The sequence below is a fragment of the Anopheles nili genome, chromosome 3, assembly GCF_943737925.1.
Source record: "Anopheles nili chromosome 3, idAnoNiliSN_F5_01, whole genome shotgun sequence".
NCBI lineage: Eukaryota > Metazoa > Arthropoda > Insecta > Diptera > Culicidae > Anopheles > Anopheles nili.
In genome coordinates this window covers 45,344,323-45,367,213 of record NC_071292.1, presented here as the reverse complement: position 1 = coordinate 45,367,213, position 22,891 = coordinate 45,344,323, and the positions used below count along the sequence as shown (strand labels likewise).

Genomic DNA, 22,891 nt, shown 5'->3' with positions numbered 1-22,891 from the left:
AATACAGAAGCCATATCTCATGTTCTACCTCACCCTTTAGAGGGATATGTGAAACGGTCGATCATGCACTACACGCTCGTTGGTGTAGGGCACAAACATTTTCACTTTCAATTGAGGTTTTACCACAACGCACAGCTGTTTGGCACAGTGATAATTTCTCTCACGCCTCGTCTTTCTATAACACGATCATAACTGTATACTTTTACTCTTAATATTTGTTCACCACACATTGCAGTCGGCAGAGACGATTGCGTATCGTCGGTAGTAACGATTGCGTTACGGATCGGAAGTATATGCGTTTGTTAGAAATATAGCCGCACCCATTTTAGAAGCATAGATATCATGTTGCAGTGGGGTGGTGGTGGGTCGTGATAAATGCAATGAATGAATGGTTGTCCATGTGTTTACGTTAGACATACGTCTTCTCCGAGATGCGTTTCATCTGGTTGGGAAGCCTCTTTCGATCCTCAACACCAGCAAACGTGACGCAAATCACATCATTCAATAGATGCTGATGGATTCATTCGTAATTCATTTACGAGCATAACGAAACATGAGGGGTGCGTGTGATTGGAGACAAAAATATCGCCATAGTTGGATGCAAAATATCGCTCCCTGAGCTATTAACCTTACGCAGCACAGCAGCGACTAACGGAACAATCAAAAGTCCTTGATTAATTAATTTATTGCTGCCAGCGATCTTAACGAACGAATGGTTGTCTTTTTCGGAAGATTCAAAAACATTAGATGGGAGCACACCGTAGATAGATTTTGTTGGAATGGAAATGCTAATGATTTGATTGTATTTTTTCACTCTTTAATATTTTAATGACTTCAGTCATAAGCTCAATTAATTTTGCGATCCGGTTTGGCACTTCCTGCTTCCTGCTAGGATGCATATAGTGGATGACCTTCATAAAATTGCAACACTGCTCTTAATGATGACGGGTTCTTTAACATATCATTCAGCATTGAACGAATTATATTATATTTATATGAAACGTATTGTGAATATGATGACACAATTAGTATCACTATAATTATTTTTATAGCTATTTAATTTTTATTGTAATGATTTGTTCTACGTTATTATGTCAATTAGTTGTGATTAATTTCTATTTGTTATTGTAATCGATCATTGACTTCACGGATTAAATATTTAGAATAAAAAATAAAATAAAAATAGCAATTAAACAAACACAATTTTGATAAAATAACGTAAAATGTCAGATTGTGTATTGAACAAAGATTCGATAAAAAGCTTTTATTTGAAAATGTTACATTTGTATTGGGATATAAAAGATTACTGGATCGTAAAAAATAGTCTTAATAAAAAGTAAAAAAGAAATCACAAAACCTTAGCTGTAAAAATAGCACCAATTACATCTGAACGGCTTGTAATTGCGTTCCTCCTCAGTTCAACCAGAATCATTTCCATTACAGAATAACATCTTTCAAGTATTAATATCACAATATCCGCAAACCTTCCTTTCAGAAACAAGTTCTCCTACGTCGTTTTAGTTATCTTTTCTTCTTTATGAGAATTGCTTTTTTCTTTCTCTTTTTAGAATTTTAATCATCAGAAAGTTTCCCCATCAGGTGTTAGTTTCCGGGATCATTGACACTCAAGCTATTTCGTGATAGCAAAGTATTGCGAACAGGATCTTGTGTTTTTTTTCTTAATTTTTAGTTTTTATATATAAAACAGAAATACACCGCTTTGTAAACTTGCAAGTGCTCACTACTAGCGAACGTAGGGTGTTATTATAGCATACGCCAAAGAGCATCGCTCTTCGGGAGGTACGCTGAACTGGTTTCAAGTAGACTTGGCAACCTGCTTAAAGGAATTGTTGAGTTGATCGACATTGGTCAGGTGGTACGCCGGTTCAAGGTTACAAAATTTCTCCTGTGCCTGTGGGCAATAATTGTTTGACTTTGCCTCGCGTTTCTTTGTGTTCTTTCGTTGCACCGTTGCTACGTGGGAAATTAATATTGGTGATGTTAAAGCGTTCAAGAAACGCAGAATGCTTACAGTTAGTGTACGTCCGCGATAAGCGATTCAAAATGCTACGATTGTAGCATTAAAAATCACCACGTTGCTTATAAATGGTTTTCCGTCCGTTAAAGACAAAAATCCACAAAATTTCTTTAAAGTACTAGCCAATAAAACGAATCGTTGCAATATTTGTATTAGCTTTATTTTAAATATTTTTGACAGGATTTTCATTTCACTTGTATTAAAAAAAAGAGAGAATATTTTTCCATTTTTCTGCCAACAGGAAAATTAATAATGCCTTTGGTGGGCATTTACAAATTTTACTAAATTACACACTTACCGCAGCTACGATGACTTATCTAAATTTCAGCTACACAGGCTCAGCGGCATCCCGGGTGAACCACACCGGTTAGATAACCAGCTTTAATAGGTAAAATAAATATCAAACGGTTCGTCGGCCGTTTTCTCCCCCTTCCCCCCCAAATCTTCCCCGGTATTTTCTCCCAGACACTTAGATGACCGAACCCATATTGCTCTGGGCGCTCTCGCTGGCCGGGCGAAGGGAATGCGCCCCCAAAACGGTTATCGAAGAAGCCAGAAACTCGCAGCAAGATGAATTCACCGAACGATCCAAGCGGCTGAGCGACGAGATGTCGATTTAGAGTATACGGTCAGACGTGCCAGTGTTCGCGGCTAGTGTAGGTACTATGGCGATGGCGCATACTAATAAGGATTGTGTGTAATAAATCATTATTTGACAAACCGAGCAGGCTTCAATGAATTTTGGTGAAGAGTCAATATTTGTGAATGATGCGCGATTTCAGCGAGGGGTTAGTATCCATCGGTTTGTCCGTCGAGATGCAGGGGATGATGGGGGATGGTGGGGGTGTGGCACGTGGAGAGGTGCCACGAATGCGACGTAAGGGCACGAAGTATAGTGTGGCGTATGTTAGCGAACGATTTCGTCATTCAGGTGATGATCTCGGTAAAAGGGAGGATGATTATACCATGCGTAGGTTTTGCGACCATTTGGGAGAGGCTTCGCTGGGCTGGCCCTGTATATCGGATATCGGTTTCGATGGTTGCCGTGGGTCGATTACTATTAATCTGGCCACAGTTGGCTACGGAGGTTTTATGCGCCTTTTGGACACACGTGTCGCGTCGATTGCTCAACATAATTTGTCCTAACGTTCAAGAAATTTATGAACGTTTTAAGAGCGACAATCGTACGCCGACGGAATATGTTGGAATATGAGAAAAAAGTGCTGAAAAATAAATCATACAAGTTATTTATTCAACGTATTTTTTCAAACATTACAACGGTACACTTAACCTGCATGCAGCGTCTCCTAAAATAATCAAGTGTATAAGGAAAAGGGTTTTTTGTAACATAATGTTCGTAAATGTGGGAATTGTTGCTAGCATTTTGTTTCTATGAAGGATGGAGCACTTTTATCTTTTGTTTTCACAGTTATGACATGGGTATCTATTTATTATACTTTGGTTTGAGGTTTTGACGAATAAATTTTCTGTAACGAAATCAAAACACATCACATCATGGTTTACATCATGGTTGCAACACATTTTCCATTACTGGATGAGAAAAAATTGCATTAGATAATAATTTATATACAATTTTTACAAGCGACAAAATATTATCATGCTAACCATTATTTAAAATTGTTACCAATTGTACAACAGATAAATTTTGCCAACAAAATCAACGATTTATAATTTTGTCAAAATCCTCATTATGGGGATGTTTTCCCGATTCGAAATAGCAGAAGTCATGATGTCAAAAATCAATCAATCAGGTTTCTTTTGTGAAATGCCGCTAACAAATTACTTCTCATAAGCCTGTGTTGAGGCTTTCATATAAACCAACACATTTTACCACCGGTGCGAGCGCCGAGGCGTGGTGATGTCCTGCAAGCAATGGCTTTTCGAAACTACTTTACGGGAAAAATACGTAACCCTTAAACCGGCATGACCTATATCTTGGAACTAAACGCTGAAATAACGTGACGAGCAAGGAGAAAATTAAAATCGTGCAAGACAATTGTCGTATGCGTTTCATTTTTTCCACTACACGAACAAGTTAGTGCATGGTCGACCTTGACGCGGAAACAAGTTGATATTGGGGTTTTTTTTCTGCCAAGATCCGTTTATGTAACTGGTTGTACGAAACTGACTCATTATTCAATAATGTCGCTAACCACGCCTTTGGTCAATAAACTGGTAAATGAAATTCGGGTCAATGTACTATTTTTGCTGCATTTCCATTGCACTTCTTCCAAAGGTTGATTTGAAATGCTAACAAGGTATGAAATCAAATGCTGATTATTGCAACATATTTTAGGTGACTAAATGGATGGTTATGATTGCATGTGAAATAAGCAGTAAAATATGTAGAAAATAGATAAAAAAGGAATTTATCACTTACTAATTGGCTTTAACTATAAAAAAATATATTCGATCGAATTTCAATAGGAGCGAATGATACAAAATATCCTTTAAGGGAATTATAACACAACCAGGTACTTAATCGTTCTACCCAATTATCATTCATTTCACACACGTGCGTAATGAAACTGGTATGTACCACGCTTTTCATGTCACGCACAAGGCTTCAAAGCTTGCCCTACGCAAGTGTTACGTGTTTGGTCTTTGAAATTGTGCTGTGATACAGATTTCAAGCTTTCCCCATGATATTGCCAACTATAATCCGTATTCCGTACAATAAAACAAGTACGGCAGCAATTTTACCACTTGATATTTCGAGTCGAATGATATTCTAATTATTTTGATACTAGCTTCTTTGAATTAAAAATTGCAAAATAAGATGATTAAGGATGCATTCATAAAATCTCAAAAATGCTTAAGCTATATATGTACAAACTTTACCTATATATGTCCTTTAAGAATTACACTGTGATCCGCTACGCACGTGGACTCAAATGGTTTTCGTTCTTTCATCAGGGCTACTGCAATGGTTGCAGACATTGCCTTTCTTTTAAATTTTCTGTTGCAAAGTAGAGCTGATTGTTACGTAAAAAATACGAGTGGTATTGTTAAAACGCACATAACGAGAAACAGATTTTGTTTAAGTAAATTTTTTTGTCAAATGGAGCCACAACATAAAAAAGAAAAGATAAAATTTTTTTTCGAGCTCATCAACATGGTTCCATTTAAATTATAATATTCCTTTCTATTGTCAAAGAACACAAAATGAGTGCATTTTATGAAGAGCTTGGAATGGGGAAGGTATTGACTTCCTTTTAGGTACTGCGCACAGGCCAACTCAACTCTTCCTCTATGACTCCACAAGTTGTCGTTGCATCGAGCGCTTGTATGCAACGACGATTTCATTTGACCGAGTTGCATCATAAGAAATTGCAACGTTGAGTTCAAACAGGTGCAATGAACAAAGAGTAAAACATAGCACGCAATTAATTTTGAAATTTCAAATGCTGTAGATTGTGTAAAAACAAATTAAAAACGATCTATTTCGTAGATAATGAAGTAGTATGAGAGCCTTGTGATTGAATCTTGTTTTCCAATTAGTTGCAATGCTAACTGTTTTTCCTGATATCTAATATATTTGTAATTATAATCAATCGATTCAAATCTTACTCTTGAAGTATCTCATAACGAGTCAATTTGAGACGAAAAAATTTAATTTTATTTTGTAAATTATTTATTTGAATTTATATTGACCATCACTTTCCTTAGTCGATTTCCTAGACTGTGTATACATATATGAAAATCTTCTTTAACAAAATTATTTCATTCGTTTCTCTAAGTCTCCATGTGCTTAGATTTATATATGTTTAAACCTAAGTTTTCGACCAGGATTATAAAAAATATTTTCATCATGGTTTGCTACCTTTTTTTTGTTCTTTGTCTTTTATGCTATTGTTTACAAACAGCGAGTTTGACGTAACGTTTGACAATAGCTAAATCTGCAGGTGGAAAGTATATCATGAGTGGTTCATTTCTTCTAATATTATGGAATTAAACTCATAAACGATTTGTTCTGCGTATTTCAAGTGATCTCCAGATTTTTTCCTGTTTAAAAAAATTTTTATTTCAAAAAAGGCATTAAAATTTGCTTCAAAACAATCCCACAACTTTTTCAATCTACCGCCACCTCGGCATTCATTCGCGCAAATCTGCTCAGTTGTCAGCTGTCGCAAAGTGCAATCACGGCTCGTACCGCACGGACGCAAAAAAAACGGACAAATCAATCTATTAGTCATACCAAATACAAAACTCGGGAACGACTAAACAGTCGCAGGACGGATGATACAGTTCCAAAGGTCAAACTGTTTTCGATTCGAGAAGAATTCATGTGAAGCAAATTGAACTACGTAATCAACCAAGCTGCTCTAATCAGATATACCAGGAAAACAACAAATATCTAACGAAATTCTTTGAACTGGAGAAATGTTGAACGGTGAGTACACAGATGAAAAATACGGTGTTTCAGGTTTCATCAACTGTGCCGTAAGTGTAAATTGATCATTTTTGGGGTCCTTTTGTTTAACATATCTCTTCAGAGGTCGACACATTGTTTTTATAATTGCACAGGTTTGTGAAAGATTCTAAAGAGTGTTTAGAGAAATGTATAAATAGGACTTTTAGTATGTGTAATATATCGTGATTTAAGAGATAATTATATTTTCAAAACATGTATGCAGTGAAATTGTTTCTCATTTTACAAGAATACCTAATGCAATGCCGTTTTTATATTAGAACAAAGAGAATATGTGCACAAAACTGTACTGAAAATTGTCATCAAGAGAACCACTCCTGTGCTGGAAGCCAAATCTTACTTTTTCTAATTTGGTATATCGATCGTAGTAGTACTGTTTACATGGTACGAAGGGCGAGAGATGTCAGACTAGAATTGTGCTGGGGGTGAATGGGGTATTATTACGATACAATGGCTAGCAACACGCAAAATAATGCAATACAAAACAATTTTTGGTTTTCGTTTGCTCTTAGGACTATGGAAAAATCCTCCAACTGTAGAGAGGGATTTTATGCAAGGTATATTTTCAACTTATGTTTGCTTTGAGTAAAATAAAGCTATAGACTTCGGCTTTACGATATAAGGAAAAGATTCGTCCCAATGTCATGTGTAATCATTAGCTTGGTAAAACGACACTTAAAGATCATCTGTGGAACGTAAATTCAATCGCCCGTGCTTGGTATATCTAACAATATTTTGTCTCTCGTGGAATGTTCTGCCTCAACGCGCGTCATGCTTAATGGTTGATATATATATTACATACGGTCGTAGTATCAAGTTAAATTGGTTCAATTGGCTAATCTAATTGTAGAAGATCATAATTATTGATATATTACTCATTATTTAAGTTTACTACATTATAAATTCTTACAAATTTGATTTTAAAACTCGGTTTAAACAATATTATCCCACAATGTGCTCATAATTGTAAAAGAAACAAAGCGAGTCACTTGATATTGAAGAAGAAATGTAGAGACCATGTACCATGTGGCGATGATTCATGTTCAATACAGTAGGCTTGGAACCAGAACCCTTGATTTCGTTTTGTGTACAACTGTGACCGGTTGCTTCGTCCCTTATTGCTATATTCGTTATATTGTTGCTTATTTAGTGAATCTGTTTGCTAATATAGTGATATTTGATAATAATTGTAACAATATTTCTTTGGCTGGTATGCAACTGCTGGTATTGCAGTGATTCAACGATTGTTAGGCGGAGATGCACCACCTAATAAGGTGCAAGAGGTGAAAAATGAGTCCTACATTAATCTACAAGTTCTACAACGAAATGAATCGATGCGATTGTTTGCTCCGAACCCGAATGCCGCGGATAAGAAAATGGTGTACGAAATCATTTTGGAGCGGCCCCACTCAGAAACAATCAACACATCGTACAGGTAAATATCGGTTTTGTCTAGTTTAATTCTAAAAATTTTAAAACTGATTGATGACGTACTGAAATGTTGTTTAGTTTGTATCGTGCAACAACGCTAGTGACCGCCGAAGAAAAATTCGAAGCTTTCCATCAAAGATTACCGGAGCTAGTTAAAATTGTTCGCGAGGTAATTACAGTTATTTTCTCTATCCGACTAGTGCCTATTCGTTGCCGGGATTTTTAATCGAATTTTCTCATTTCAGATGTACAATATTAATGGCCTGCAAAAGTTATGTGATGTACTGGTCGAAAATCCTTCCTGGTCGTTGGCACACGTCGTTGCTTTTTTTAACTTAACGGATTATATATCGAATCCAAGTATCGTTGATTTTCTGGACTATGCCGAATATTCCGAAATGATGACACCATTGCACGTGAGTTTGAATATAAAATATAATTTTTTTTTCTAAATGCTGTACTTATCGAGCATCATTTTTGGCAGGTTGCTGTTAAAGCAAATAATACTGAATTTGTAAAAGCGTTGATACAATCAAATCAGTGCAATTTGGAACATTTGGATAAAAATAGTAATTCCGTGTTTCATTATGCAGCTAGTACAACCAAGGAAATGATAAATGTAGGTACTCTGAGGTCTAGTACTGTTGAACAATATTTTAACATTTGTACATTGCAGCTTATAACTGTAAAAAGTATTTCGAATCTTAACCATTGCAACATAGATGGTTATACACCGCTTCATCTAGCTTGCCTGGCGGACAAACCGGATTGTGTGAAGGCTTTATTGCTAGCAGGAGCGGACACTAATAAAATGGCTCGCGGTGCCGGTACATCGTACACTAAAACCATTCCATCTAGTAAGTTTTTCGATTTATTGACTTACAGATTGCCATTATAATCAACACTAGCACTAGCGAATGAATTAATTGTGAATGTTTTGTTCTATTCTTTGTTCTACATTTTCTGCTTTACATAAAAGCCTGCTCTGATGGCAAGTTTATGATTGAACGAAAGAGTAATTTCAGTTTGCAGTTCACTGGTTCATCCAATCGCGGTTTTCCTGGTGCTTTTTAATAGTTATTAAGTTTATTTATTATAAATTTCTCTTTTTTGCTCGCTGTTCATAAATTGCTTTGTTATAGTATATTTGCACATATCTTCATTTTTCTGCATGTATATACACATTTCTGATTGATACTAATGATTCTTTGTTAGGCAATGTTGCGGATTTTCTTGTTAGTCACCCGAATAAACTGTTAACGCAGGATATGAAACATGGTGGGACGCCGTTGCATTGGTGTTCAAGTCGAGAGGTATTGAACTCGTTGATTGAACGTGGCTGCGACGTGAATTTAGTCAACTTTAACGGACAGACGCCGCTGCATATTATGGTAGGGAGTTTGGTTACTGTTAGAAAATCTTTCACATGACACCTGCAGACGATTTGAATGAACAACAAATATGTCTATTTGACTGTGTTATGTTCCTTTCAGGTCGCACGAGATCGCTTGGAGTGTGTCGTCGCACTACTGGCACACGAGGCTGAAATTGATGTCGTTGATAGCTCAGGAAATACACCCTTGCATATTGCAGTGGAAAAGAAGCTGATTCCTATTGTACAGTGTCTGATAGTGTTTGGAGCTGATTTTAACAAACCAAACAAGGATGGTAAAACACCTCGGCATATGGTTGGTAAGGATGATAATGGCACAAAGGATGCAATGACTCTCTACATCTTGCACTCAGTGGGTGCCAAACGATGCACAGAAAAAGGAACCAAATGTCCGCCAGGTTGTGCGGCAGCCGGGACATACAATGGTATCCCTCCGGCACAGCCGGAAACGTCCGAACAGCGTGAGCACATTCGAGAGGTGCTGGCATTAACCAGCAAATCACACCGCAACAGTGTGCCAAGCATGATATCCAACACTATTCGTGGAGTAATTCCCGAAGAGCGTGAAAGAAGCGAGGTTAAAACAATTGACGTCAGTCAAGAACGAAAAGGAGCAAGCATGATGGATGCACTGTTGTCCATGTTCATGAATAAAGTAGAAGCCGCTTCCAAGCCTACTTCACCTACGTCAACGTCTTCCTCGCATAAGACGGGAGGGAATCTACTGGGAGATTTTGATGTCGGCGACGAACCAATGCTGACTGACGAGGCTGCTGGTGGCAGTTGTTCCAATACACCTACTGCGGAGTCCTCTAATGGTCATCGCACAGTGGGAGATCAACAGCGACCGAGTGCGGATGGATCTAGTAATCAAGCGTATAAAGGACGAGGTCGCTTACTGTGTCTCGACGGCGGTGGTATTAGGGGATTGGTTTTGGCGCAAATGCTGCTAGAAATAGAGAACCTAGCCCAAGCACCTATTGTACATCTGTTCGATTGGATTGCGGGCACTAGCACTGGCGGTATTTTGGGACTTGCACTGGGATGTGGAAAAACAATGAAACAGTGCATGTGCCTATATTTGCGTATGAAAGACCAAGCGTTCGTCGGTTTGCGTCCTTATCCAAGTGACCCTCTCGAGTCGGTGTTGAAGGAACAGTTGGGAGAATTCACAGTCATGTCCGATATAAAACATCCCCGTTTGATGGTGACAGGAGTGATGGCTGATAGAAAACCGGTTAATTTGCATCTCTTCCGTAACTACGAGTGTGCAAGTGACATTATGGGTATCGTAACACCTTCGAATAATCGTGGACATCCTCCGCCGCCACCCAATGAGCAGCTAGTTTGGCGTGCCGCAAGAGCTACTGGTGCCGCCCCATCATACTTCCGTGCGTTTGGTCGCTTTTTGGATGGAGGACTGATTGCGAATAATCCAACGCTAGACGCAATCACGGAAATCCATGAACTAAATGCTGCCCTCCAGTATGTTGGTCGAGGGTCTGAGGCAGTCCCGGTAAGAATATATTTAAGTTCAGTAAAATGTGCGGTAAAATTGATGTCCTTTTTTACGTCAGGTTTCAGTTGTAGTTTCGCTAGGCACAGGATTGACACCAGTAGTGGATTTGAAAGAGATCGATGTGTTTCGGCCAGAGAGTATATGGGATACGGCTAGAATGGCGTACGGTATTTCTACCATGAGTAAGTATGATGATTGAATTTGACATTCAATACTGCAAAGTATGCTAGTGTAATCAAGTTTAAAACATCTATTGGAAATAAATTTTAACATTAAACATTATAACATTACATAAAAGTTAAATTTGACGATTAAAATTGAACGTTTTAGCTGAAAACAGATTTGTCATTAAACGATAACTTTTTAACTATAGGTATACTGCTGGTGGATCAAGCGACAGCATCAGATGGTCGAGTGGTTGACCGAGCCAGGGCATGGTGTAGTATGATAGGCACGCCGTACTTCCGCTTCAACCCTCAATTGTCTGTGGACATTGCTATGGACGAAAAGATAGACGAGCCGTTGATTAACATGCTGTGGGAAACAAAGGCTTACATGCACAGCAATCGAAAGCAAGTCATAGAGCTTATAAATCTATTAAAATAGCAGTAAACTGAGTTGCACTGGTAATAGGTTGCCAAATAAAGAAAAATAAATATACATACTTTTACCCTCCTTCACCACTTAAACCACCTACATAAACGCCCACCAGTAGATGAAAAGAAACGATAGCTGATTTGATACCATGGTTTCTTATGCTTATTCACCCTATCAGCATTTTTCTTTTCTCTTCTATTATACACTTCAATATTCTCTGCAATAAATCTTTCATACTATCAATATTTGATTATGAACTGCAGGTCTGTTTGAAGGTTGACGATTGTGTCGAGTTAAAATGTCGTATTTTACGCGGGATGAGAAATCTGAAAAAATAATTATCCTCTTCATTCCATTAATATATTCAGAAAACCTCAAAAATTGTTGACAATATCATTGGAAAGCTAGTTCGTTATCTTAGATAAAACAATGCGATAGGATATCGGCAAGAAACAATTCTGTGAAGCAAACGCATCGAATAGAACCATGGAATATGAATGAGGCGATGAGAATTAAAATACCTTTCGAAATGCATTATCTATTTGGGATATGACGGGATATTGACTACTTTATAGCTGTGCTGATATCGTGCATATCGGAAATATTCTTGTTATAGGTGTTTGTATGCACCGAAATATTTAAATTATTGTCGTGCTTAAGATGGATTGTCTAGCTGGATGGATGAAGAAAATAGTTGTATTGTTATGTTATTAGTATACACATAAGGAAACTTTGAGAGAGCTATATTGAAACTGCTGTAGTGGAGGACTAAATTAAAAAAAAATTTGTTTCATACATATTGTACAGAAACACAGTTTATTTTATGTAATGTTACTTTTGAAATACCTTTTGCACATCAAACAAAAAGAAGCACATTTGTGTTAAAAAATTCATTTCATGAGTAACCAACGCAGACAAAGAAGTAAACATCTCGGTTATTTAATTCTTAATTAATAAGATCTTGAGTATCATCGGATTAACAACGCTTCAATTAACGCTAAATTAAAAAATATTTATAAATATTTTAATAAACATTTGAGGTCCAGATATATAATAAAAACAGTTTTTATGTTTTCCGAAGAGATATTCCGTTTTTCCGAACAAATAGAAGTTAGACAGAGCATAAAAACGAACTTAAAAGAAATTATAGATGTTTTTGATCATATCAAGGACTTTTTCCTTGGTTACCGCAGAACTACAGATATTCGGAGGTACTTAGATATTCGGAGATGAAAAAACCTACAATACCTAAGTAATAAGGAATGAAAAATGCTATAAATATAAAAGTATCGATAAGTTCACAAATATTAGTTTCCGATTATCAAGTTATATCAAGTGGATCTACATTTAAATTGTTGTGATTTGTGTACGTCTGCGTTTCCCTTTGGGTGAATATTTTCAAACGTGTGTTTTAAAAAAGACGTGTAAAACTACCTGTGAAATGGTTAGAATATATATTGAAAATAAAAGTAAAAATGAAATAAATAATACAATAAACACTTCCATATTATTATATTTCATAAAAAAAAGACGATTAACTATATTTATTACCGTCTGTGTATTTTTTTTTTAAATTTTTTTTATTTTGTCTATGTCCTTTTTTTTATTTTTATTTTGTCTATGGATATATTTTTTAATTAATTCTATTATTTGAACCAACTAGCCTGTCCAAAAATGTGGCATTGCTAATATATGTGTTGAAATTTTCTGATTTGCTCCACGATTTGGTTTATGTATTTATGAGCTACCTTTTTGTTACCATATGGGCTTTTAGTCGTGATGTAAATTATCGAAGATTCACCTCGTAAAACTATGCATTCGTCCACATTGTTCATCATAATAAAAATAGGCGTACGTGGTGTATTGTATTGTGGATGTAATTTCTATTTGCCACTAATAAACTACAGTAATCGTCAATCTGACTACGTTGCATGTCGTCAAGCGTATTTTTTTATATATGGTATAAAAGACAAGGTATAATCGATCTCTTGTATTGAGATGGTTTGTGTAAGTAGTACGGTTTTTATACCAACGCACTAATCTCGATATACTGCTACCTTGGGAAATTATAAGCTTAAGTGTGCTGAGATTCTTCGCATGCGTAAGATGCAGTATTTTCACAGGACCCATAAAGCCATACGGCGCTGCCAAGAAACGCTGCTGCGCACATATCTGATATGTTTGGCGCAATTCCGTCGATCCAGTTTTGAAATCCGCTGATATAACCGACCGGGCGGTCATTTGTGATCCAGTAGAACTTTTGATACTCGTTCGACCTGGCTCCCAAATTAGTAGCTGCTATCCAGGTAATTACATCGGAATCGCCATATGGCACTGGTTAATGTGTTCATGTAGAAAAAAAATATGTTGAATATGTTCTACAAAATCTCTGCAAGCAATAAGAGCTTCAGAAACTGTAAAATGTTTCAATACATACGATATGCCTCTCGAAATGCCACGTGGTCCCTATAGCTTTCGATGGTAGCCAAACGTTTTCCCATATTTCGACATTTGTCCCACGCAGCGAAAAATGTAACCCACTCATCATAAAACGTGTAGATCTTCGGAGTGTACGTGAGCGATGGTAATCCATTAACAGGGAAATTGTTCAGCTCTGCACAAAACAAATGTCTTTTAATTATCATATTCTCACACATTTGCTGCTTGTGCTCGATCTTACCACTTATCCTTGATCTTGTTGATCGGATTCGGGTGTCCGTTTTGTTTATGTTAGTTGGAGAACTTGCCACAAAAGTTAGAATCAAAATCGTTTTCGCGAGACAAGCAATCAGTGATCGATGCTGTAGCATTTTGCTAAAAAGCCCTAGAACGTCTACGGATGGCACAGAAATCAAATCTACACACAATTGATGCACACAAGGAACGAACGATCGTCAGCTTCCGCGATTAAACCCGAAATGAAAGCAAACCCGGCATCTGCACTTTTCTTTATAGTCTCGATATCTCTTCCACGTTCTTCGCCAAACCCTTTTACGACTACGGTACTCTCACAGAGAGCAAGATATCAATGTGGGAATACTTCAGTTTTCACAAATTCAAAACGACCAAGAACGAAACCGTACATTGACCTGCATTAAAGTTTGCTTTTCTTTTTGCAAAAGAACAGTTAGGCTGTGCCAAATAATGACACCAAAAACGAGTTTCAATTTGCTGATTCGTTTGCAGATCCACGTGGAAGCGCTTTGAATTTCGATTTTTTGCCTGGTGAACAATGAAAACCACACAAAATGCTGTTTTCTAAAAAAAAGTGTATTAGGAACGAAAAGTCCAAAATAATGCAACTTCAAAGATTGCGTCATTGCTATCGAAAAAACGACCAAAAAAATACGAAAGAGCTATTCAGCAATATTTTTTTTTTTTTTTCGAGCTTTAATATTGAATAGATGAATTATTTGATGATTGGAAAAATAAATAGCTTCAAAACTAATGCATAAAAATATCTTGTAGACCGATCAAACGAATCGAATAACAAATTTTAATATTTAGGAAGGATTAATTTCTACATCTAGCTTTGAAATGAGTGGACAAGATATATCCTTCATTAGTACTAATATTGAAAGAATAAATTCCTCGTTACTTTAAAAAAATATCTAAACGTCTTAAAAACAGTTTTTCATGAACTGTTCATAGCAATTATGTGTGTAACATGACTGCGGCACTAAAAACCATATGCGATTTTACGTTGCAATCCAATTTTCCCAACAACTTAATTCAAAATCTAATTGATTCCTTAAAATGTCTGATGCTTTCTGAACGGAATTCTTACTGAAATTCTCTATAGTCAGCCGAAAGTAAGAGGCTGTAAAAAAATCAGAACCAGTTCTGGCCGCTTTTCATTTTTGTGCCCCTTTGCGCTTATATAAGAAGGTGCATCACTGCAGCTCCTTTCCAGTGTAACCGTAATCGAAACACACTCACGTTCTAAGTCAACATGCATCATGGGAAACCCTTCGTTGCTGTTATGCTGGGAGCGTGCATTGGTTTGTCATTCGCGCTGTCGATGGAAAGGACTGCAAAAAGCCAACCAGAACTAGAGAATTTCTTGGCGGAGATAAGTGCAGAATTCGGTAAATGTGAGCCCGGTGTTTAGTGATGATAGTAGTTAATTGTTCATTCTCTATTTCGTCAGCTGCTGATGCACGGCAGGGGCGCTTCTTGGAGCCTGCATATTTTGCTGTTAGGAAGAAACGTTACTTTATCGGTACTGGTGGTGTGGGTTCCTTTTTTTATGCCTGGCGCAGGTGCATTGATGCTGGAAAATCCTTGGCAACGATCGAGAGCGAAGAAGATCAAAGAAAGCTGGAAGCTTTGACAGGTAAGTGATTTTGTTTCATTGCGGATCTAGATCATACCATCTAACACCGATCGTCTTCCTCGTTATGATCCCTGTTGACTAATTTTAGTTAGCTTCCGTTAGCTTCGTTCATTACTGTCTGATTTTTTAAGGCTGACCTACCAATATAGGATTTTACTTGAATAATTTTATAAGTGCGTGGACAAATACTCCTTTTTTCTTTTATTTTCAAATATTTCTGCAATCAGTGTAATTAGTGGCTGTAATCAATGTACTGTGTTGCATTTAGTATCGATGTTGATAATTATATTCGGTAATACAACTTTCAAGCTTGTCAAGATTACATAGTGCACTAACAAAGTTTTAGTGTTGATGCTTAAAAATGTGTTATTGGGAGGGTTAAGTGGGCAATTCATACTATAAGTTTAAAAATTTTAATATTAAATTATTTTTGAATTTCTTGAAAACATATTTCACTTTTTCCCATCTTTTTTTCCTATTTTTTCTTTATCCTGAATTAATTAATGGACTTTCGTTCTCAATTTTTAATATTGAAGATTTGCCAGAGTCAATCTATAAAAATAATTTATATAATTCCTTAAATACTTTACTTTGTTACAGCACCATATAACTCAGATTACTGGATCGCAGCTACTAGTTTGGGCAATGCTGATGCAAATCTTACGTGGATAACTAGCGATCTGCCGGTACTAACAGCACCGTCGTCATTAAACGTAAATGATGATAGCTGCATCAGTTTGCATTCGTCTGGCGAATGGCACAATAATGATTGCTTCGATGAAGATATTGCATACTCCTACCTTTGCGAATCGTACGTCTAGAATAAACGGCGACCTGTTGAATTGTGCACAAGATAAAATTCCAGTAGTGTATGCTTGAACATTAAGTAAAATTGAGATATTATTATGTTTCATTGATTGTACTTTATACTTTGACAGTTTGGTGATAGATATATATTTAATCACTAGCAAAAGCGTTGTTTTACGAACATATATTCGTTGGTTAGACAATAACGTAGGTTTTTTCATTGATATCACGAGGATCCGCTTTAGTTAATAGCTATTGTTTGAACTGATACGGGATGTTTGGATAATAACGACAATAATCGAGATAATCTATACATTCGTATTCTTCGTAATCTATACATTCGTATTCGTGGAATATCGGTTGCCGGATATACTTAATAACTTGAATCGACAAGTTATGTTTCGATTGATAATAAATGTTACTTTTCAATTGCCATAAGTATTGAAATAATTTTCTATTTTATACTACCAAAATGAGTCTACCTAAATACGGCCTGGCCGTCCTTAAATAAATGATAATGATATTAATACCAAAATGAGTACAGCCATTTAAGTACATTGAATTATTTCGACAAATTCATCACTAAAAAATAAATTTAAAACTATTTTTGGTGTCTAGACAATCCAAATACATGTGTGAAAATAAGTAAAACCAGGTTCCAGCTTTGGTCACTAGTTATCTCATACTGACAATACTTTCGAATGGTTGATTTTGGCTAAAGACGGATATACACCACTCTTTGCAGACAATAAAATATAATTGTAACTGATTATCTTATCGACAATAAAAAGCATACTATAGTAGGGGTGGTATGTAATACACGTAAGTCATAAAAGGAGATAAAGCAGATGATAAAAGTTAACAAAGTTGTAGATTACAAGGCTTAAAGACTAGTATTAAAGCAATTGGGCTATTAAATTGGCTATCCAGTGCCCCATTACGGTCACCGGAGAAGGTATCCGTGCCGCGGAAACAAACATGATGCGTTCGTTGATAGTTGTGTTGTTGGGACTGTATTGTCTGCTCAGTGGAGGAAACCTACTAGCCCAAGCTGAACGACCACCATTCAAAAGCAGTGGAATTTACGAAGAAGAGTCCTTGGTGCCTACGCATAGTGAAAATGTTGCTAGCGATGTGATCGGAGTGGTTCCTGCTCAGGATGTGGATGAACGATATCGCCTTCCACAAACGTCCATTCCGCTTCATTATGACATTCATTTGCGCACGGAGATTCACCGGAACGAGCGTACGTTTGATGGTTCGGTCAGAATCCAGTTGCAGGTGTTGGAAGCCACGGATCGATTGGTGTTGCATAACCGTGGGTTGTTGATTTCATCGGCCCAAATCTCTTCTTTGCCGAATGGTGTTGCTGGTACTCCGGTGCTAATCGGAGACGCTCAGTACAGCACGGATACTACCTATGAACATATCACGTTCACGAGCCCAAGTGTCCTGCAGCCTGGTTGGTATCTACTCGAGGTAGTGTTCCAGGGACGTCTCGCAACGAATGATGATGGATTTTACGTGTCTTCTTATGTGGCCGATAATGGGGAGCGAAGGTCAGTGGAAATTTTGTGCAATCGTGATCGCGATTTAGAGTTTTCCAAGAATGACCCCAAAAATGATCTTCTTCAATTGCTTCCATATATAGGTACTTGGCAACGACACAGTTCGAGTCGACGAGTGCTCGCATGGCATTCCCTTGCTATGACGAACCAGCGCTGAAGGCAACGTTCACCGTATCGATCACGCACAGTCCTACGTACAGCGCCATTTCGAATATGCCTGTGGATAGACAGGAAAATACGGAGGATAACATGCGCACTACTATTTTCCAAGAAACGCCGATGATGTCGTCCTATCTGTTGGCTTTCGTTGTGTCGGACTTTTTGTTCCGCATATCTGGAACGCATCGTGTGTATGTCCGAACGAATGCATTTAGTGAAGCAGAATTCGCTTTGGAAGCGAGTAGAAAAATCCTAGATGCTCTCGACGCCCATCTTGGCATCGCATACGGTTCATACATGCCAAAGATGGATCAAATCGCGGTGCCTGATTTTGCAGCCGGCGCCATGGAAAACTGGGGTCTGGTTACGTATAGGTAAGCAGCACATGATATCGGCAGCACATGACATTTATGTCCTTACTCTTTATCAATTCCATTGTACAAATGGATTGTGTTGACGATAAACCGAAGCATGACGTTAACAACCTCGTTACAGTGTTATCGTCGATAAGGCAATATGGGATTAAAGTGAACAAAACGTCTATATATCAACGTTCAAGAACTGCACAGCGTTATCATTTTCCAATTCTCTTTTTTATTATAGAGAACAATATTTGTTATTCAATGCCGCTGTTAGTACTTATCGCACGAAAATCAACGTTGCAACTACTATTGCGCATGAGTATGCTCACCAGTGGTTTGGAGATTTGGTGAGTCCCCAATGGTGGGAATTCATCTGGCTGAACGAAGGTTTCGCCACTCTGTACGAATACTATGCTACCGACCTTGCTTATCCAGGAGAGGAGTACTGGGAGTTGTTCAACACCCAAGTGATACAATCTGCCATGGTACCGGATGGGCAGGCAAGCACTCGTCCGATGAATTGGAATGCAGCTACACCTGGAGAGATCTCTGCGCTGTTTGATCGAGTTGCCTACCCAAAATGTAAGCAAGTTCTGCGGTTTTGGTTCCGTTAGCTACTGATCAGGGATCGTTGGTTTACTGATCATGGATCATTGGTTACTGATCATGGATTTATCGATTTTCAGCTGGCAGCGTGTTGAACATGATGAGGGAAGTGTTGGGTAATGAAAATTGGACGGCTGGTTTGCGGACATATCTGAATGCTCGCGCCTTGCAAGGAGCGACTGATGAGGATCTCTATACCGGTCTGCAGAGCGCGATCGAAGGCAAGGGTGTTCTTCCCGCAGGAGTAACCGTAGGACAGATCATGCGCACCTGGACCACAGAAGCCGGCTATCCGGTGTTGACCGTACGACGATCGTACGATACCGGTAACGTGATCATTTCACAGGAGCGATTCTATTCCGATCGCAAGGTTCCCAACAGCAACATCTGGATGATCCCGTACAACTACGCCCATCAGGCCCGAGCCGACTTCAACGATTTCGATAACGTACAATGGTTGGCCACCAAAGCAGCTCGCATTGAAACAACCGTGCCGGCTAACCAGTGGATCATTTTCAACAAGAAGCAGGTGGGATACTACCGTGTGAATTACGACGATCAGAACTGGGAGCTCATCACTAATGCACTGATCGAGAACTGGGCTAGTGTACATCGGCTTAACCGAGCTCAATTGATCGATGATGCATACTGGTTGGCACGATCTGGTCGACTTGACATGCGTGTGGCGTTGCGTCTTATGACATATCTGCGTAACGAGCTGGAGTACGCTCCATGGACTGCCGCAAACGTGGCCCTGACTTATTTCAACAATCGTCTCCGTGGAACGCCAGCATACCGCGATTTCCTAGTATTCGTGGACGCACTGATTGAGAACGTGTATGGAACGCTGGTGATCGACTCGGTGGCTACGGACGAAACTTTGTTACATAAGTATCTCAAGCAGACGATCTCTACATGGGCCTGCATGACTGGATACACAGATTGTCTGGCGAAGACAAAGGCACTGCTCACCGCAGAAGCTACGGGCACGGGTCCCGCCGTTCATCCAGATATTGCCTCTGTGACGTACTGCTATGGTATGCGACAGGCTAGCCAAGTCGAGTTCCAATACCTGTACCGCAAAATGATGGACTCGAAAAATCTTGCCGAACGAACGATGCTGATCGATTCCCTGGGCTGTTCGCAGAACAAGGAGTTCCTGAAGTCGTTCTTGATGACATCTCTCGGCAATGTGGAAATCAATTACAAAGCGGACGAGCGACGACGCGTGGTTCAAGCTGTGTACTCAGGAAGTCGTACTGGTGTTGATGCATTGATTGAGTTCCTGATGGAGCCGTCGTATGTGAGCGAGTTCGTTAGTATGCTCTCGACGTCCACGCTCAACTCAGCTTTGTCAGCCATTGCTTCTCGTACGAACAATGAGGTTGAATTGAATCAGGTAAAACATCGAAGAAAAGTTCTCAAGTGCCGCAAACGAGAAATACAACTCATTGGATTATTCGTTTTTAATTCTTTTCTTGCAGCTTAACATGCTTATCACTGCACTAGGAAGCAGGGTAAATGCGCAGACTGCAACGAATCTGCGAAGCTCGGCTCAAACAAACCTTGATTGGGTGAATGGATTTGAGGGATTGATGCTGTCCAACATTTTAAATGAGTTTGTAACAGATATCACTGCGGAAACGACCACTGAATCCATCACGACAACAACTACTACGATGCCTACTACAACAGTTGCCCCTAACACTCAAAGTACCACAACTACTAGCTCCATTACTACGACACAGGTTCAAACAACGACCGAAGATGACGATGGAGGTGCATCAACGATCACTGCATCGTTCGCTGTGCTTTTGGTCTCGATCGCTGCTCATCTACTGGGATATTAATTCTGGTGACACATTCCATTGAAAACGAGTCCAAGAGCTTTGTACATTCTTTCTGGATACAATGTATGATTAACTGCAAAACATTGTTAGTATACTACCTCCAGTAAATAAATAGAATCCCAACAAGTAAGGTGTATGCTCAAAATGTAAATAATCTATAAATGAATATCATATCCATGATTACTAATCAAATTAAATTTGTCTATGGCATTACGGAGAATGGAGCCGTCATATATGGGAATACGAGTATTTGAAATAAAATTACAGCCGAGATACTGCTGCCCTGTGAACATACCTTGTCAAGCTTTTAAACCCTGTAGCTAACTGTTCACCCAAACATTCAAGATTAATTGTTAGCCACAGAGTTCAAACACCATTCCTACATCCTTTATGTATACTAATTGACATTCCCCATACCAACATGTAGAGTAGTTTTGCTACCCCGAACATATTGATGGTCTGAAGTTAACAGTTAACAAGTTTAAAGACATGGATCGTGGATCATGCTATTATTTAGCTGCGTTCTTTTACCGATGCTAGGACATCGAAGAATGCAATGTCATTCAATGGATTTTCGCCCAAAAAATATTTGAATGAAGTTTATGTTTGAAGTTTATATTTGTTGCATTCTAATCACGAATTTTAGAAAATTTAGAAAAGATTGCTACGTCACAAGCATGTGTTGTGAAAGAAAAGTCTCTATGATGGTTCTTAGCCCCCTAACTAAAGCTCCTGAGATCATCTGATTAAGTCTGCTGCATCCTCATTCTCTTGACCAAAAGATTATTGTCTGCTGCCTTGTTTAGGTCCTCACGTTGGACATTAGATTTTGCTCTTGCAATTAAATGTCGTTAGATATTGCAAAAATTGATGCATCTGCGAAAGATGTCTAAGAAGAGCCTAGACAAATAGGTCCTTGCCGTACTGATATGCTTTTATGGTTCGACGGTGATTTTGTGGTTTGTGATTGCTTTAAAACTAACTGCACATGCTTCTAATAAACTTATAACAATGGATAAAGTAGTAAGCAACTATTCTAAAGGTTAAAAAGGTTAAATTTAATGAGCAAGAAGTAATTCCGAAGATGGTTTCGTCTATTTGTAGTAATAGTAGGTTTAATTAATAGTAACAGGCGTTTGATCCTGACTTTTTTGTCTGTAGCTCGATTGCATAATGTAAGCCAGATGCGCTAAGAGTTGGGATCCGTCAGAAATAAAATATATTCAAGTTAACCGGCTCTGATCAAATTTCAATATTCAAATTGAACATACTGAGAAAATGCAAATGAGTGTAACGGTAATCTACTTTGAAGACCCGATCTTTTTTTGTCAATTAAGCTGTTTAGTATAACAACGTAGTCAAATCGAGACTCATTAAAGTTCATTGTAAAAGAAATTCTCTTCATACGAATAGTTAGTTTCACGCATACAGTAAACCTAACAGATGTAAGACAGCATAACTTAAAATAGCGGAAAAAAGAATTTCAAAAACTTTAAGGCTACGAAATCCAGCACAAATCTAAAGTTCGTTACCCTAAGCACGATCTTCCCATTCATAACATATACACGCAAATTTTGGCAAATTTTTAAAAGCATCGATAAGGATTCTTAATCTACAAGCATTGTTTTGTTCTTGTGCGTTTGTAAACTATATCTCATTTATAATCCATCATGAAAGACCGCATCTAATCTTGATCGGTTTGGATTAGATCATAGCATATTGTTTTATTTTGTGTTTATATAATCCACCTATAGCTGGAAATAAAAGCCTCA

The 22,891-nt window shown here is 38.1% G+C and overlaps 4 protein-coding genes across 4 annotated transcripts; 3 read left to right on the top strand and 1 right to left on the bottom strand.

The window, feature by feature from the left end:
* The first annotated feature begins 6,963 nt into the window (after window positions 1–6,963).
* On the top strand, window positions 6,964–11,799 carry LOC128724421 (85/88 kDa calcium-independent phospholipase A2). The gene is made up of 11 exons (XM_053818146.1): window positions 6,964–7,048; window positions 7,725–7,926; window positions 8,001–8,091; window positions 8,168–8,338; window positions 8,407–8,541; window positions 8,599–8,779; window positions 8,902–8,913; window positions 9,123–9,313; window positions 9,416–10,831; window positions 10,893–11,016; window positions 11,208–11,799. The coding sequence occupies exons 1-11, from the start codon at window positions 6,964–6,966 to the stop codon at window positions 11,438–11,440; spliced, it is 2,841 nt and encodes a 946-aa protein (XP_053674121.1). The 3' UTR covers window positions 11,441–11,799.
* A 1,706-nt stretch (window positions 11,800–13,505) lies between these two features.
* On the bottom strand, window positions 13,506–14,241 carry LOC128724419 (protein A16-like). Its single transcript, XM_053818145.1, has 3 exons — window positions 14,112–14,241; window positions 13,869–14,045; window positions 13,506–13,765 (listed from the first exon to the last, which is right to left on the bottom strand). Exons 1-3 carry the CDS (start codon window positions 14,239–14,241, stop codon window positions 13,506–13,508), a joined length of 567 nt encoding a protein of 188 aa, XP_053674120.1.
* A 1,153-nt stretch (window positions 14,242–15,394) lies between these two features.
* Window positions 15,395–16,863, top strand: LOC128726541 (protein A16-like). The gene is made up of 3 exons (XM_053820356.1): window positions 15,395–15,519; window positions 15,582–15,767; window positions 16,368–16,863. The coding sequence occupies exons 1-3, from the start codon at window positions 15,414–15,416 to the stop codon at window positions 16,586–16,588; spliced, it is 513 nt and encodes a 170-aa protein (XP_053676331.1). The 5' UTR covers window positions 15,395–15,413; the 3' UTR covers window positions 16,589–16,863.
* Window positions 16,864–17,552: 689 nt separating this feature from the next.
* LOC128724418 (aminopeptidase N-like) lies at window positions 17,553–21,119 on the top strand. Its single transcript, XM_053818144.1, has 5 exons — window positions 17,553–18,133; window positions 18,226–18,675; window positions 18,905–19,245; window positions 19,350–20,668; window positions 20,754–21,119. The coding sequence occupies exons 1-5, from the start codon at window positions 17,553–17,555 to the stop codon at window positions 21,117–21,119; spliced, it is 3,057 nt and encodes a 1,018-aa protein (XP_053674119.1).
* The last annotated feature ends 1,772 nt before the right edge of the window (window positions 21,120–22,891 follow it).